General features: G+C 41.2%; 1 protein-coding gene across 1 annotated transcript in view; it reads left to right on the top strand.

Moving 5' to 3' along the window:
* The first annotated feature begins 4330 nt into the window (after positions 1-4330).
* Positions 4331-18627, top strand: part of atp2b1a (ATPase plasma membrane Ca2+ transporting 1a) — a 35955-nt gene continuing 21658 nt past the window's right edge. Inside the window, exons 1-2 of the mRNA XM_080491736.1 lie at positions 4331-4422; positions 13488-13973. Coding sequence (XP_080347862.1) covers positions 13781-13973 — 193 coding nt within the window. The 5' untranslated portion in view covers positions 4331-4422; positions 13488-13780. The remainder of the gene's footprint in view (positions 4423-13487; positions 13974-18627) is intronic.

Raw genomic sequence — 18627 nt, 5'->3', positions numbered from 1 at the left:
ACGAGCTCGACACTTTTCAACTGAACCTGCAATTATTAGTCAAACTATCGTGTCTCATGGTGTGTAGATCTCTACCCCGGTAATTAAAGTTCTATGTTGGGATGAGCAAATACACGCAGAGTTACTTTCTTTTATTTTCCCTCCTGACAACATTTTCCACAACTTTTCCACTGAACTTCTTCCTCTGTGAAACCATGTGTTCTCCTTCGACCTTAATTAATGGCGCAGTTCTGTTTTGAGTGTGTTTGTTATAAAAGCAAAAGTTACCCTGAAGGCAACATCCCCTTTTGGGAGAGTTTTTGGCGTGCCTCATCATTAATGCTTACTCAGACAGCATGAACAACACATTAGCACGCACAAATGCTAATGACACTTGACATTTACTGTAGTTCACAAGATGCTCCAGAGCATATGGCAATTTTCCACCGAGAAACTGAGTCAACAGCGAGACTTAGGCAACAGCTGTGGGGAGAATGATTGGCCTCCCCAAAAATTAAAAAAAAAAACTCGACATGGTTTTTCTGAGCGTTTGAGTGTTTTTGCTGAGGTGTAATTTTCACATGAACTATGGAGCAGGGTCTTTTGAAGTATTTTTTTTTATTTATTTTTTTCCTCTCAGACACGACTGCCTCGGCTGCCTCTGTAGACACGTGTGGTCTCTCTCGTTTTAATTTCCAGGGGTAAATAATTCACTGTGTCCATTAACGAATCAAGGGCCCAAACACTTCCCAGATTGTTGTGTATACAGTTTAAAGACATTCCACGTGGGGCTTTCGCCGTCATGCTCGCTCCTGCGGTCCCAGAGTGTTTAAGTGGATTGAAACCGAGATTAAGCGGTTTAAACTGCACAAACGGGCTGCGATGACACAAGACAGAATTCCTCCTTATTTTCTGACAAAGTTAGAATAGACGGCGCAACCTTCAGCCACAGACTGGAAGGAAAATGTTGTCACAGGGTTGCATGAAGGATTTTGTCCCGTCTTAAATCTTTTATAACTTCTGCTAACGGCTTGCACCGAAATCATCTGTGTGAACACTTAAGTGCATTTGTATGTCATGCCTGTGTGACTATTTAATGCTGTGCAGTACTTCTTCATCAATGATGTGTGCCTATTTAAACTAAAGCAATTGTAAGATGAAAGAACCAGATGAATAGTTTGCAGGCATTACAAAGGCTGCAAACGGGAGCTTCTGTTTTGTTGTTTTAGGAAAATTACCTTGACTTTAGACTGTGTCAGGATCGTCGTGTCTACAGATGACAGAAACAATGCAGTTTTACATCTGAAACAAAGCTGTTCTGAGTACTGTATCTCTTATTTGCACTCCTCCTGACAGTTGTCTAAATATCTCCCGGCCTCTGCCAGAGCATGAACAAGTGAGATAAAGTGGGAGTGGACACACCGATGGACCGAGAGACAAAGGCAGAGAGAGCGTCATCACGTTAGAGGGACATCCGCTTCGGGTTGGCCGACGCAAACCACTGCAGGCTGCCACTCATGAATCCACCAAAACCACTGACAGTGAACTGGGAAAAAAACCGGGCAGATGTAAAAATAGATGCCGTCTCTGCTTTGGGACTTTGGAGTTTGAGAGTCTGCAGAGTGACGGCGCGTTTGCTGGCGATAGTTCAGCCAAAGCCAAATGATAATGTACAACTGTTGGTTGTACTGAGGCGACTCTACCAGTTAGAGATTTTAAGCTGAAAATTGACAGTACAGAAAGTGTTAATAACATAAGGAAGCATATCATCCATCCATCCATCTGTCTTAGCTGTTGTGATTGTTCCTTATTTTCCAAAGTCAAATCACACAGGGAAAAAAAAGAAAAAGGAAAACGATTGCAAAAGTCGAATTACATACGTCAACTTTTTTTGTCTATTTTTTTTTTTTTTGTCTTCCTCTTTCTTTCTAAATCTCAGTTCTTCCCCATGACCTCAATCTGACTCAAACGTTCTGAAGTGACATGTTCCAACTTCAATGCTGCGCACACGCTTAAACCTGTTAAACTTTTGCCCCTGTTTACAAATCTGAGAAAGTGGACGTTTTCTGTGTACTCAGGGCTTTTGTTAATGATAAATCCCATTATGTCAAGACAGCAAGTATATTACAAAGGTGTTTGACCCCAACCTGGGCTATTTTGAGTTTATCATCTACGACGACTGACCCTCTTGTTTGTAACACGGGGTCCGCCTGTAGGTGCGCAAAGTTTAAGATAAAGGCATTTAAAAAAAGGCCAGTTTCTCGACTGTATTGTGCAGAGTTTGAAATAAGTGTCCTGACAAGAATTGTTGAATTGGTGTCTTTCTGAGGCCACTGACTGAAGAAGATAGATAATTCTGAAAAGTGTTTCATGTTTTTCATTCATTTCTCCAGTGAGACTTGAAAAGAGAGCCATTATTTAGTTGTTGTATTTTGATTTTCTACACAGAAGATAAATATGTTTTACAATTAATTCACTCTAGAGAGTTTTTTTTATTATTGTTTTGTAAAATTGATTGTGAAGGAAAGTTTATTTTGTACTCAATAAAGCCTGTTTAGGAGATTTTTTGAATCCCGTACGAATCATTGTGGGCGTCCAAAATATGTGCGGCTCAGGGAAATGGTTTTTGCTTAATTACTGAGAAGAAACATGACAAAAAAAGAAAAAGAAATCTTGCTAGTTAAACCATCAATTACCATTTTAAAACAAGTTATTACTAATTTGCATGTTTGTAATCCAACCACTAAATCCATATATATATATATATATATATATATATATATATAGACAGATAAACTTTTTTTTATCTTAACAATACAGATTAGGTATACTTCAGTTATGTTTAGAAATAGAAATAGAAAGCATTTATTATTATCACAATGTACAAAGAACTTGGAGAGCATGCTCCTCTCACAGTGCAAATGCGCAAAATATCACAAAAACAGTGCAATATAACAAAGAATAGTGCAATATGACAATAGGTTTAATGTTTGAGTTGTTTGTGTTGGCGTGGTTTGTGATGATCAGAATGTGTGTGAATCAATGAATGTGTTAACTTAGTGTGGTTACAGCTCTGGCAAAGAAACTTAAATTGAATGAACTTTAAGTATGATTTAAGTATCTCAAGTGTCCTCTTTTTTGGGGATGTTCAGGAGTCTGTATCATGCTTTTTTCTTTTAATGTATCTTATTACGTGCAACTCAATATGTATAATCTGCTCCATACCTATCTCTTGCAACAGAGTAGATGGGCATTTTGCTGCAGCCAAACTGTTAAAGTCTATGTGTGCCTCCTGTGTCCAGTGTGGGAGAGCTGTTGGAGCTCCTGTGCAGAGATGGATTCGTGCTCTCATTGCCCTGCAGTGCTGAACTTTGCATTTCACTGACAGTTGTGCCCTGCAGTGAAGCAGCTGACTACAGAGTGTGTGACTCCTCCACAGGACTGGAGAATCGCGAATAATACAAGCATTGAATCCGGGTGGAGGGAAAAAAAGAAGAAGAAGAAAAAAAAAAAAAAAAAAAAAAGACCCGCGCGACGTCATGGAAAGAATGACGTCAGGTTTGATTAGGCGCCGGGGGAAGAGTCTTGTTGTAGCCGAGGTGGAGTTCAGGCAACCGGACAGCGGCGACCGTGCAGAGGGGTTTCGGTGCGGTCCTGTTCTGCAGGCAGCATCATTTGATGGAGGGAGAAGGGGCGGAGGGGGGGGGCTGTTGAATAATCCTGTTATTATAAAGCGACACAGGGGCAGAGAGGGAGTACGAGGAGATCATGACGTAACCGTTTCCATAGGCGACTGATATGCTGGCTAAACCAATGGGAATCCACACCAGCGGTCCATACCCATCCTCCTTTTGACGTGCATCACATGTTCCCGGCGGTGTTGTGACAGGAACGAACAGGGTGGGGCGAGAGCATTCCCCCCGCCGCGCTTCCGCGTTCGCCGGATTCACGTTGAAATGCGTTATATTTAGGCTTCCTTTGGCTCGCGTTCTAGCCAATACCTTTCATAGTAGGTTCAGTTGCTCGATGAGCGATGGTAGCGCCAGTCAGAATGTATTAATTTCGCTATTCATTAATAAATCAAGATGTATTTGGTCCGCAGTGTTCCTCCGTGAGGGGGAACTACAAGCGTCTATGTCCCTTAATAAACGGAATGTTCTTGAATTACAGTTAATAACGTGACCGTTGCACTCGTGTGTCATATGGTGGAGCCGGTTTAGACAGGAGTGGGTGGGCGAGCGAGAGAGTCGGTGGGTGGGTGGGGAGAGGGGTGGGGATACGGGAACCATCTTGACGCGTGAGGCTGGAAGGCTTTGGCTGTGGTTGTGACAGCGCAAGTGGGCGGGACTTTACCTCCGATCAGGGGAGAGAGTCTCGTCTTTGGTGAGACTGAGGGGGAGTTACAGAGAGAAAGGGACCCGGGGTTGCTCTTCAGAGAACGGAGTAAGTAGATTTGGTTATGTTCTCTGCTTATAACGCGACTAACCCTCTCGGTTGTATATGGCGGAGAACGTGTGCTCGTGAGCGTTTTGGGACGTTGCATATCAACCCTTTACTGGTGAAGTCTTCTTTTTTTTTTTTTTTTTTTTTTTTTTTTTTAAACGTGCCAGTCGCTTGTGTGGTTGTTAGCAGGATACCGAGCTAACGTCGTTAGCTCTTCTTATACCTTATATCTTCTGACATCGGGGAGTTCCCCCCCACCTCCCCCCCACCCACCCCCCAGCCCAGGTAGCTGCTCAGCCGGGATGCTGCCAGCTTTTTTTTTTATGTACACATTCCCAGTTTGCTCAGACGCATGCAACGCTCCAGGCTAAGTTTTTCCTACTTGACAAATCTGTTAGATTTAGCTTCTCTTTCTGTGTGTGTGTGTGTGTGTGTGTGTGTGAGTGTGTGTGTGTGTGTGTGATTCCGCCTCCGTTTACAATCAGCAGAAGCTAACGCATGGGAGCTCGATGGCTAACGGTGCACGCTAGCCCCCGGAACGTTGTTTTTTTTTTTTTTTTTTTTTCTTCCCCTCTATGGACATATCTCCTCTAAATAACGCCTTGCATTTGTGTATGTGTATGTATTTTTTTTTTAAATTTATTCCCCACTCGTGTCGTTTTTTGGAAAAAGTCGGCATTTATTGCAGTCATTTATCGAGATTCCACGGTCACACGATGGCATGCCATTCAGCCCGTTTAACGTCAAGCGGGCACCGTTTAACACGGAGATAAGATAAGTGTCACTAGGCTATAACACTAACAGGCGAAAAATATTGAACTGTAACCTCATTAGCCTAAAGAGTCATTAAACGGCTCTCTCGAGTTTTTCCTGTCACGACGGAGTGGACACGGTGTTTTATTAAAAATGTATTTTATATATTTAATTGTATTGGTTTCGTTGCTGTCAAAGTTAAACAGCCCTTCGGGGGAATATCATCTCTCGGTGTTATGGCTAATTCTGCTTCCCCTTCGATTCGTGTCACAGCCCCCTCCTTGCCGTTATCGTCTGAACACATCACTTGGCAGTAATGTGAACCTTCTGAGACAAACTAACCTCCTTTACCACATTTTTCTTTTTTTAGCAGGAACCCCTCCGTGTCCTACCTGTTCTAACGGTAGCTAATGCACCCAGTGGGGAATAATGCTTTTCATTTTCACGGATTGGAATACTGACATTTAGTCGGCACTAACTGCAAATCTTGCATGCAGCATGCTGCTTTGAATTGCCACGACCACACAACAGTATTTCTAAAGCTCTCCAGGTCATTTGACTGCAAAAGCTACACTTCTCCATTTGTGTAAGGAGGTGTCTTTGCACTTCTTTGAATATTGCATGCAAGTTTCCACGTTAGTGTCTCATACAGCCAGCTGAGCACCTTTTTAGTGTCCACTTGAAGGGATCACTCCTTATCCAATTAAACGGCACAGGGTTTGCTGCAGAGCCAGCAGTGTCTTCCTGGGTTTAACTTCACATCTCACAGCGGATTGCAGAGTAGATTCGCCTGAATGCATTTGAACACACAATTAAGCTTGAAGTAAATTGATTTAACGATTGAAGGTGTTTGTCACCTTAAGTCATTATCTTATTACATATTATAAGCGTTTCCACAGGACACAGTGCCTCAAACGTGCTGCGGCGTATTTGCCCAAAATTTGGACGTAATTCAGTCTCAGTTTGGAATCGCATTGCACCAGAGTTTTTGTACATTTTGCTTGATTAGGGGGAAATACAATATTGTCCAGGCTAAAGCGTGAGTAATTTATCCGAATATGTCCAGCTCAGCACATACAGCTGCAGAATTTGTTTAATGATTCACTGAAATCAACAGTAACACAATCTGTTGCTCCGTCTCAGCCCTTTGAACTCAGACTGTTGCTGTCACTCAAGAATGACCAAAATATCCTTTCTTTTTCCTTGTTATCCAATCTTGCTATAATGGTTGACTGGACATTACTCTTCATTCTTACATGGAAAATTTGTCATTATTTGCTTCATTTGTTTTGGAAAGTGTGAAAACTAAAATAAATTTGTGCAGGATCTCTTGATCTCCTTCTGCACGTGACCTCAGGCGGGTTGTGGTTTCCCTACTTGCACTCATAGACCAACAAGCCTTTTGAGATTACAACTCTGGAGTCGTCATCTTTTTATGTGGTGCAAGTTAGGTTAGTCGTACTATAGAGTGGCATTTCTGTTAATCTAGCTTTTTGGTTTCTCTTAAACGCACGTGAACATATAGAAGACACGGTGACCTCGCACTGTATATACTGTGAAGTTACTGTATACCTTCTTCTAGACTCTTCTTGCCCATCAATATGTCCATAACTCACCATGTTTCCCTAACAGCTGCATGACAAGTCCACTTACTCTGCTCTCAGGAGAAAATAACGCCAGCACAGCATCACAAAAGGAAATTATTTCTTTAATGGCATCAATTACTGTCAGTAAATCCTCAGTAAGAATATCATACAGCTTTATTTTAGTCCTTTTGCTCTAAAGTACCACTGAGCTTCATGTTAACCAACACAAGAAGCTAAATTTAGTCCCGTTTTGACACATTAAGCACAATACAGTCATGATTTTATTGACTTTCAATAAAGTTTTGCATATCTTTCTTTTTTTGTGTTGATTAAAAGGTTAAGATTGCAACAAATAGAGGTTTTAGGTTATGTGGTGTTTGAGTCATTCAGACCACAGTCTATCTAATGTTGCTGAACTGAGCAGTAAAAACTAACAAGTGTGACCTCAATCAATTTCCTTCCGTTTGGTTTTCAGTGCAAAAGGGCTGTAATGGAACAATTTGCATGGGAAAACATTAAACATTAAAGTCATATCTCAGTCATGACAGATATTATTTCAGTCTTGGACTTGAGGAGGCAAGTTCTCAGGCATTTGAGTAATTCTGTTCTTTCTATGAATTAAATGGTCTTAATTACATTTTTGTTTTGTTTTTTTAAAAAACTGAAAAATGTTATTATTGGTGCATATCTTTTTATTTAAATCTAAATGTTAAAAACTGGTGACGCTCACCGGTTAGTTCCATTGATTACAGCATGGACCCTTTCAGAGGAGCAGTCGTTCTATTATTCTTACATTTGTTTGTATTAGTTACTGCTTTACAGAATTCTGGTAAGACAATTCTTGGCGGAAGAAAAACACAAATTGCATCTTCCAACATAGGTTTGCATGCATGTCGTTTAAACTGTTTGGGACAGTAAGGGCTGACTGGCAGAAAATGGCAGGGCTGGAGGGCTGGAGGGCCTCAGGCCGCTGAGAGGCTGCGTAGATTCACACGTAACAAAGAACACAGAAAGCTTCTCATCTTCAAAGTGGCTCCGTGAATGATGCATCTTTTGGGAATGTTTTCATCTTACGGTCATAAGAAACTAACGTCTCAGTAAAACCTCTTTGTCTTTAAAGAAATTTGTCTTTTAAAAAGAAAAAAAAATATTTTTATTACCATCTTTTATACCTGCAGTTGCATCATAAAAAAGTTGGATGACAGTGTGGAATATTAGTGGATTTGCTTGAGTACAATTTGAAGATGACCATCGTGCTCACGGCTTTATAAAACTCACACCGGCTCGGTTTTTAAAGTAATGTTAGTCCGATTTCCACCGTAGCAGCGAGATAAAGTTGGAGCACTTGGAAATGTCTAAATTAACAAAACAAACCAAGAGGTAAATGATCTGACCTCTCACCATATCCACAGAAGCTGGACTGAAAGGCATAATGATGTGAAGAGATACTGAAGCGCTGTTCACTTGATTTGACGCCTTCAATGGTCCGTCAAGGTTTTTAAAACACAAAGTAGTTGATGGAAGAGGACCTCTACTCCTACACTCAGCTCACTGCCATTGAGAGTGCAGCTTTTAGTTTGGCAGTTTTTCTTTTTTATTTCGTTGATCGTCAGTGAAGTTCAAGTTTCACAAGGACACATTGAAGAGAAACATCTTAGTCATCTTCACTTGTGCATGCAAGAACTGAATCATAATTTTTACAGGCCCTCTTTTTATATAACTACAAGCACACAAAAATACACTTCTGGATGTATCTGGATCCCACAATGCTGCCACTTTTAGAATATTTGTATTTGCTGTTTTGTAGTGGGAAAGTATGTCCTTCACTTGCATGGATTTTCTGACGTACCTCATCGTCTGATGTTTGAATCTGAAAAACGCACCTTTGCTCACACATTACAAAACCAGAAGTCAGATAAGACAGTTCTGTAACAGAAGAATACATATATCATGTACACTTAGACAAAACATGCAGTAAACATAGTAAGTGAATATGTCAATGTTTTTTTTGTTTTTTTTGACGGTTTCGTTTTGAAAAATGACTTTAGATAGCCGTTCATGAAGTAAGAGGAGCTGCAGAGGCAAAGTGTGACTGTGACGCCTCTGACTGTTGTGTTCTCACATCCTGGCAGCCCGACAGTGTTTGAAAGCCACGCCGAGGTTCCAGTCTGAAGTCGTCTCAGCCGCGCGCCATGCAGCACAAGGATGGCTGGGTGTCTCTGCGCTGTACCCTCCACATTTACACGGCCTGACCCAGTTCAGCGGTGGCTAGCTGTTGGGGGAGGGGGCAGTCTAGGGGAAGCTAAAAATACCGCTTCTCGCATTAGGCGGCTCCGTTGCAGAGGGATCCCTAGAATTGCTATCCTTGACTTGCATCAAGTCGTTGGCACGTAGAGGTGTTCAAACTGCCAGAGGGTTTCCTTCGCGTGGAAACAAAAGGCATGAGTATATTTGTGAGATGCCCTCCGCCGTTGTCCGAGCCACTTGTTTCCACTTCCTCCTGGGTGGGGGACTTCGGCGTGCATCTAATGTGTGATAGCAGCCTTAAATAGCTTGGCTCGAAGGGGGACTTGCAACTCACAAGTCTGTGGTCCTCGTGGGTGAAACGGCACATCTTTGAGCTGCAGACTGGCTTTGCTGTGGCATGGAAAGGGTTAACCTTCGCCTCTGTCATTCAACCATACCATGCCAGCTGTTGGCTTGGAGATCCAATCACAATGATTTTCCACTGTTGTGACATGTGACCTGCTCCGCAACCTGAAACTGGCGTGGTGCAGCAAATGTTGGCACTTCCTACATCTTGGCGTTGTTGCTGCTCGAGGAGTTTGTTGGGGGTGTGTGTGTGTGTGTGTGTGTGTGTGTGTGTGGGGTGGGGTGGGGTGTTGTGAATGTGGGAGAAGGAGACGGGATTTAGAGTAAGACATGAAGATAAGGAATGGAGGAAGCAGAGAATTAGGTTAATTACTCTGGCTGTTGCATGTGCACTTTCTCCATGTGGCTTTTTTAAGCGAGTGAAACATGACTGCAAGAACTTGTACCGCGGCCGTCCACACATCAGGAAAGCGGATTGTTTCTGCGAGTTGCAGATGACATGCGTTTTCCCAGCGACTCCTGAAAACCTGTTTCTCTTTCTTGGCATCTGTGATGAAATAAAAAAAAAAACCCCACTTTGTGTTGATTTGACATTAAAATTTATTACAGCTGAATCAGCATTATATTTCTTATATTTCCTGAAGGTTTTTTTTTGTTGTTGTTTTTATTCATTGATCTATTTGGCGTAATCTTGACATTGGCTGTTGGGGGATCCATGTCCAGTATAAAAACGAACCCAAGTCTGCAGTCCTGCAAACACCACAGCAGGTACATATAATTATTGTCGCCACTGAAAAGCTTGCAAGCCTTCTCTTAATGTCTTGATATATCAATGTTGACAGTTTTAAGAAATTGGCATTAAATATAATGAGCGAGGAAGCCGTTAAACCTGTGTTAACCACAGATCTTACTTGAGGCATCCAACCAAAGATTAGTCAGGAAGAAAAAATCCAATTACTTTGCTTTTAAACCGTCTCGTAACAATGAAATGGTGCACCTTCTTGTTGAGTGAAAGACTTTGAAGATATATAACCTAATATAAAAGCTTAGTAATGCTATATGATAGCTGGATTCACATTAAAACCAACACTTTTTGCATCTCAATTATGTTTTTCTGTTTATTTTTTATTTTTTTTTTTAAAGACAACAGCACACCTGTTAGTTACTAATACATACTTGACAACAAACGGGACTATATTGTTTAAAAAATTAACATTTGTTGTATGCACCTATGGAGAGGTAAAAAGGTATGATCTTCCTACTGTGCAGGATACCACTGAAATTGAGAAATGACGACTACATGTGGCAAAGTGTTAAAACGCATAAATCTAAGTTAAGCTTTAAAGAAAATAATAAATGAAAAGGATTTCCACGATCTCTCTCACCTCAACCGTACACTTGGCTCTACAATTATGCTGCGTAATAAATAATAAATTGTGTCCCGTTTTCCATGGCAGATGGCTCCAAATAGCATCTCAACATGTGACCGAATAGTTTCCAAGAATCTTAATGGAATGGAAGCATTCGTTTTTGCGCTCACCAATGATAAATGCTACATTCTCTCTCTCTCTCTGTCTCTCTCTCTGTCTCTCTCTCTCTCGCTCTCTCTGGATGTCTGTTGGAATTCAGGCACATTTTGAGTTTTATTAGATGTTTGTAGGAAGTTTTGAACAGGAGATTGGTGTAGAATCTCTAGAAATGGGATTTTTTTTTTTTTTTGTCAGTCTTTTACAGCCAGAAATGCAGAAAGCGAGTTTCAGTAAAAAAGCCTCCCCAGGTGAAAAAAAAAAAGGATCACTGCCAGACATGGCTGAATGTCAGCGAGCAGTGGGCCTTTTTACCCGTCAATCACTGGCAATTCTAGGTTCCCTGTACAGCGCAGTACAGTTTGTGTTTAGTGCCTCACACAATTGTTTGTGATTCAAAATCAACTCTTTGGAGACGAGTCTTTGTTCTAATTCCGGTTTAGTCCCTTGTGGTTGAAATCCATGGAACCAAGTAATCCCTGAAATAGTTTGACACTTGCACTTTGTGTAGCAGTGTGTTAATGTTGTGATGTTACCATCTTGTCTGAGCTGCTCCAAGACAAATTTCTATCAACCTGGCCAGCATGAATGATTCGGCCTCATTGGGTTAGGCAGATTAAAGCTGAATGGACAGCAGACTCTCATTAGAATGGAGTCTCCCATGTAGAGCACCATGGCGCTCCCTCGTGCCACAGATAGTCTTAATTAGATTAAACAGAAGGCTTTTCCTGAGGTAATCAGTCAGTTGGTCTTTGCTCACCATGTTCCCCCCACCAGCTACACTGTGGGGAATCTGCTCCGCTTTTTTAATCTGTGGGGTTATCTGTGGATATGGAATTCTACATTAAAAAAAACAAACTGTTTACAGTTAATTTTTAACCAGCTTCTTCATAGAAGGAGAAACAGCTGTTCTTATCATGTTAACTGGGCTTCAATGAATTTTTGTGATGTGCTTTTCCCAAAAGAAGCACAAGCACAATATTTTTTATGTTTATTGCAATCAAGAGGAAATGTTTTACAATGACTGAAAGCTTTAAGTATAAATTCCTTGTGACAAAGATGAATTGACATGTAATTTCCATTTGTTTCAAGTGATTTCCTATGAGCTGCCCTTTTCCCACATGTTGGTGTTAGGAAAATCTTGTAAGGAGAAAGATGTGGAAGAAGTGTTCATCAATTGAGCATCAATCAAAACTCCTTTCCAGCATTATTAAGGAGGGTATTAAATGAGGAATTGCCCCAATGAGAAAAGCTACAGTTGTCATTCTTGAAGGATTGTGCCACAGTGTAGCTCTGACAACCAAATGGACAAGTGCTTCTTACTTGGCACCGAGGCTTTCAGTGGAAATCGGTGTTACAGAGACAGCTTAGACGGTGTCAAGGACAGTGAATGCCTTTAACCCTCACCGGCGCTTCAGCTCCAAATTGCAAGTTTAAACTTTGCTAAATGTCTTTCAAGGTAACATTTGGCCAGAATGGCTCAAGATACATTTGTCTGGCTCTAATGGTGGAGAGGAGAACTATAGCGAGTGAATCGTCCCGACAGTCAATCACGGAGGCCAAACTCAAGTGTTTAGGCTGTGACTGCAGAAAGTGTAATGAAGACAAAATGTGTAACTGCCATCAAGATTATTATATAAATATAACTCAAAGTACTGGGTGATAACAATGCTCCTCACCTACACAATTGTGGCAGAAGAAGAACAAGAATAACTTAAGATCTGTTCAAATTGGCTGCCCAAGTTGTAAAAAATGGGTTTGTGGTCATTCAGGTGCTTGAAATTGGTCTAACATGTCCTACAGCCAACCATTGTTTACCCAACATAATAGTTAATTTGTGAATATCATCGTTGTGGTATTTCTATCATTCTTAGGTCACTTCATACCTCATTTCCTTTACCCATCAAAAATAGATGCACTGCCAACGCCGTACATCGAAGTCAATCCAGCACAGGAAATGGGGCAGACTGCTGGAAGTCCTCATGAAACAGCTACAGGAAGTGTTGAGTCTGCATTAACAGCAGAACAACACAACACGGGGGAAATGGAAATGCAATGCTAATGCTCTACTCTCCTCGTGTACTTTGAGTGGAAGTCGGTGTACATTACCTGACAAGTTTGATACCAATGTACAAGAGCAACAAATCGAGCACTGTGGCAGTTGCCTGTAGGCAGTCGTATGACGCACTTTGCTTTATTCTTCCAGCAGCCAAGTGGTTTTGTCCAAGGTCTTCCAGTTTTTCTCTTTCATGCAAATTGTTTTTCTTTGGTATCTGTAGATGCACTATGGTCTTATGATCTAAATTGGAGGAAAGTGAAACTGAAACAGCGACTTTCTGTTTAACATGCTTTAAATAATGCCGAATATCTACACAAGGTGATGATGAATGTCCAGTGTGCTTCTAATATCAATGTAATATTATAATCATATATAAATAAATGTAGCAAGTGACCCCCCCCCGCTTTTATCTGGATATTATTCATAAACATTTGTCACTTAGTGTTAGTCTGACACACTAAGTGCATGTCTTGAACCATGCGCTCTGTTAAATGCTACTTGGTGGTGTCACCATTGAGGCTATAATGTATGTTTGTTCTTGTCTTGCAGATCTTCATGCATGGTGATCTCCGGCTCTGTGGGTGATCCTTAGTCACCATGAAAGACTAGGAACTCAGCTCTCCGAGGGGAATGGCTTGTTTTGTAATACCCCAACCCTCCTACCTGGCACATGACTCCAACTGCCTGTAAAGGACCCATCAGCTGTTTATGGGAATTATCACTGTCTTGAGGATTTAAGCTTTTCCGGAACAAATTTTTTTTTTTTCCCGACCCCCCCTCCAAGCCCCGCTGTCGAGTCAAAGCAGCAACGCTTTGCAAAAGACTGGGGAAGCAGCAAGACAATGGCGAACAACTCGTACAGTGGGGTGAAGAACTCCATTGTGGAGGCCAACCACGATGGGGAGTTTGGCTGCACACTCAAAGAACTGCGCTCCTTAATGGAACTGAGAGGCGCTGAGGCGATAACTAAAATTGGGGAAACATATGGGGATATTCAAGGACTCTGCAATCGGTTAAAAACATCAGCTGTGGATGGTATAGTACCTGCTTTTATTCATTTTGACAAAACCTGTGAAACTGGAACACAGCCAGGATGTTTTTATAGCAGTGTTAACAATGAGTGCTGCTGGAATGATAATGTGGTGCACACATAGTTTAGGAGGCGTGTCATTGGCCATGTCTTCCACATTGTGGATACCTTGACATCACTTCCTTGGAAAAACTCATATGCCAGACAGGTGGCCAGGCAGGCTGACTGTGACCTGGGCCAATCCTGCTCTATTTCAGGGCCTGTGGATATGTCCCTCACACCCTCCCTCTCTCCCTTTTCACCTCTGTGTCTCTGTGTGTAGGTTTCAGACAGACCAGCTGTTTGCCCGGGCACAGCACCAGTCTGAAGGCAGGTCAATGTCCCACATGTGGCGGGCAAAATTACTTTAACATGTTTGCCACAGAGTCGGGTCGAGTTTCACGTAGCTCTTCCGTGTTGCACTTTGGTCACCGAATTCTTAACATAAGAGGAGGGCAAAAGAAATTCAGAAAATGTTCCTATTGGGCAACAGAACAACCCACCGGGTGTTTGTGATGGAACATGTATTTTCTTCCCACTTTTTTGTTGTTTTGTGTGTGTGTGTGTGCGTGTGCGCCTTTACAACTCTTTCTCTGTCTCATCAGGTCTCTATAGACAGTCTGCCTAATCGCTAGTATGACCTTGACTGAACTCTTATGGGAGGGGATTTTCACTTTGATCCCAGATTAAAACGGCACCACATATTCACTGTAACAGCAGCAGTCCTCTGTAACGCAGTGTCACAAAGCAAGGAAAATGCCTCCTAGGCTTCATCAAACCAAAAAGAATGTCATGAATGCCATACTCGAGGACGCGCAACACATCACTCATTCTAGAGAGACTCATGGCCGCACTATTTAATTTTTGACCTTTTGATTTATTGACTGTATGGCCGGTGGTGCATCCGGCTGCATTCTGTGTTATCAAGAGCAAATACAGCCGTTGTTTCTCGTGTGGGGAGCTGGTGCTGAATAGGAATTCAGCTGTTGAGAAAGCGTGAGTTGTTGAAACATGCATGTGGTTGTCAGGTTTAGTGAATGTAGAGTCCTGTCATTCTTGTGGCATGAATGACAGAGGTGGGTTTTTTTTTTGTTTTTTGAGAGCTTTCTCTTCTCCCCCAGTTGAGTTTGCCTTGCATGCACACACACTAAAAAGAATGTGGTGAGTCAAGACTCGCTTGTTCTTCAGCGCTTTCTACTATAAAGCAGACGGAAGTTTTGGTGTCAGGTTCGTTGCTCTGCTAGTGCACAAATAGCAAACTCAACAGAATTTGATGTCTGAATTCATATTAAGCTCATCAAAAGTCTCATTTATTACTTTTTGTTCATTCAAACATGATTTTAAGGTTGATAGTTTGAACTGACACTGAATTGTTTCTAGATTTCAAAGGGAAAACCGTGAGTCTGGTGAACCGTCTGCCTAAAATCCACACTTTAGTTTCTGCTGTTTAGTTGCTGATGAGCTGGACTTGGTCCGCATTTGTTGCTTCTCCACAGCAGGTGTTTTTTTTTTTTTTTCTTTCACTGAGCAGCTGCTGAGTTTTTGACACTTTGGGTTTCAATCGGCTCATTCTTCACTGGCTCAGGAAATGAAGTCATCATTTAAGATTACAGAGGCCTGACAATTGAAAAGGGATTTCTAATTAGTTGGTTGGTCATTTCTCAAACCTCTTAAGCCAATCCTTTGCTAATCCTTCACATTTCCAAGTGCTGCTTTTTTTTTTTCTTTCAAAGAAGTTGTGCTGCCTGGAAGTACAGTTCAGTCAGTCTAAGGTTTTAAAAGCCCGGTCTTTAAGGATGAGGATGCAGTTCATCCTGTCAGCATTATTGCTATTTTTCTTGTAAAACTTGATATTACCAAAGAGTTTCCTATTCAGTTGGATTTCAACTCCCTGTAATTTAAATTGATTTGGGTAATTACTATGCCAATCCTCCCGAGTTTAAAAAGATGTTATTATGCTAACTGCTTTGTAAATTGTGACAATGAGCAATGCCAAAAGCTTATTTGGGCATTGTATCTGTTTGACAAATGTAAAACATTAGCCCAGTCACACTGCTGAACTGTACTGAAATAAAATAAAAGTTAATTAGAGATAGAAATAATTATAAAGTTAGTGTTTTAACTCGTGTCTATCTGACTTCTGGTAGACCCCAGAATGTTTTTCTGGTAGCGATTGAGCTCTGTCAGTGCTGCTGGATGAGTTCACTTCCTCTGTGTTCAGGAGCTTTTTTTTTTTCCTTTTTTTTTTCTTCAGGTGCTTTTTACGCATCATTAAATGGTTGTCAAAGACTAATTGCTGGTTTGGTTTTAGTTTTGCCTCTCCCTCTGTTTGCTGAGTTGTGTAGACGGACGTGAAAATATGAATAGCATTGAAAGGAGGACAGACCCCATGCTTACAAATGTATATTTAAACCTTATAGGCTTTGCTAATTTTCTTTGAAAGAGCAGTTCTGTAGTGTTCTCTGCTTCATGTCCGGCCGGAGAATTAGAAATAGTAATGTCATCAGGTTCACGGTTGCTTAGAGGTCAATAATATTTAACTGGCATCGCATCATTATATCCAAAGGTTTTAACTGCAGCTGGGTTTCTATTCTCTTTTATTTCTTTTGCACAATAGGACACCCTCCCCGTATTGCTCCATTTCACTGCTGTTCGTCGAGACGCATTCACAATTGTACTGCGATTCATAAGAGCTGACACATGGGTTGTTTCCATCATTCCAGACCCCACACCTCCTCATTCGACGCTCAGCTACAGACTGTTTAACGAGACTTGGCTCTTTGTAATTCAGGGGGCTGACATGATGACAAAATGATAAGCTAGAAGGCCTGTGAGTGGATATGCCATCTGGCTGGACCCTGCTTCCACTGGTGAGCCTGTTCAGAGTAACGGGGAAACACACTGATCTACTTGTAGTAATCTGCTGCTCCAAGAAGACTGATTGCAACTGGCAAAGTTTCCTTGTTTTTATGACAATGACAGTAAACTTTTCTGATACTGATTCTAATCTCTGGCTTGAGATAACTGCGATTTGTGAGCACAACTGGTTTCATGTTTTCCCTCGTTTGTGGGTTTTTAAGATGGACACACATGTGGGTTGTTGGTAGTTGTAATTGTTGTAAAGATTTAAGCATGTCAATATGTGTCACTTGAAGTGATTTTCTTGCACAGCACAGACATTTAACACCTTTGAGACGCTGTGTGTTTCTGGAATTCGTTGCCAATGTTTCTTTGCTACTTTGAATGAGGAATTTGCGCTCTGGTTTCGTCGACCTCACAGGATTCCTGAGTCAGGAGTCAATAATGGTGCGATGTTGTAAAATCTGTCTTTGAGGTGGAAATTACTTTGTAACACATTTTTCCAACCGTCTTTAGAAGTACATCTCCATTAATCAGCTCTTTTCACTTTTAAATGATGAGAGGAAAAGCAAACAATCAGTATTTATTTAGAAACACGCTTCACACAATTAAAATACCACTAAAATACTTGATTATATATCTGTATATACATACCTGCACATATGTGTATGTGCACATGCGTGACATTCAGAGACAGATTCAGGTCAGAAACAAAATGGGTAAAGTCTATGACGTGCCCGAAAAAATTACTCAACGTGCATTTAAAATCATTTCAGTGGACTTCAATGTCCTCATGTTCTACCTCTTTGCTAATTGTCACGTCATGTTGAGCTGACAGATTTGACCAAGATCAGCACAGTATTCAAGTATTAGAAGCTTTGCTGATTAATCTGTTACAGGAGCGCCTCGGTCTCATTGTAGTTGATTTTATAGTGTTAATCCATGCAAAACAATGACTATACACAAATGTAATCCAGAGATTTACACTATATATCTCAACCTGCTTGCAATTTTAATCCTAAAAATCATTATGTCAGTGAAAGGCATGGCATAAATCGGGCGACATGTGGCCCCCCCGTCGGCCTTCTTTGCAGCCCAGGAGATCGTTTTCAGAAATAACTGTGCAAGTGAAAGGGAAATTAAGAACTCAAGTTTAATTCTAATTGCATTTATTTCTAAGATGTTGGAAAACTGCACACATGATGAGCACACTTGACACCGATAGATCATGGGTTTGAGTCCAGGTTGGACCAGTTTGCCTAATCTCTCTTAAGTATGCATGAGTTTTACTGCTACTTTCTAAAACCTTATGTTTGAGGGTAACTTTTGACTCTGAATTACCCGTAGATGCGAATGTGAAGTTGGCCTGGTGACCAGCCCAGGGTGTAGCCTGCCTTTGCCACTGATTGACTCTCATGGTACAGAATATGGAAGATGAATTGATGATGCTAAAACAAATGTTATTGAAATGTGGAAATTATGAAATGCATGTAGTTCGATGTCCTGCGTTGCGTGCAGATGACAGCAAAGTTATGTCTGTGGTCTCAGGCGATTTTGAAATACTGGAAGCTCCCTACACTTTCAAATCGGAGTTCTGACATGGACAAGACCAAAACAATCTGCATATATTCCCAGAGAGTGAAGCCACTTCACAAACAGCACAACCAACATGATGCTACATGGAACTCGACATCAACACTCCAGAGTGAAAAATTGTTTATTGAAGATATTTTCTTCATGAGATTTGTTTAAATATCTAGT

Source organism: Lipophrys pholis (assembly GCF_963383615.2).
Source record: "Lipophrys pholis genome assembly, chromosome: 22".
In the NCBI taxonomy this organism is placed as follows: Eukaryota; Metazoa; Chordata; class Actinopteri; order Blenniiformes; family Blenniidae; genus Lipophrys; species Lipophrys pholis.
Note: the sequence above shows the minus strand (reverse complement) of the source record. Positions and strands in the feature narration are given on the sequence as shown.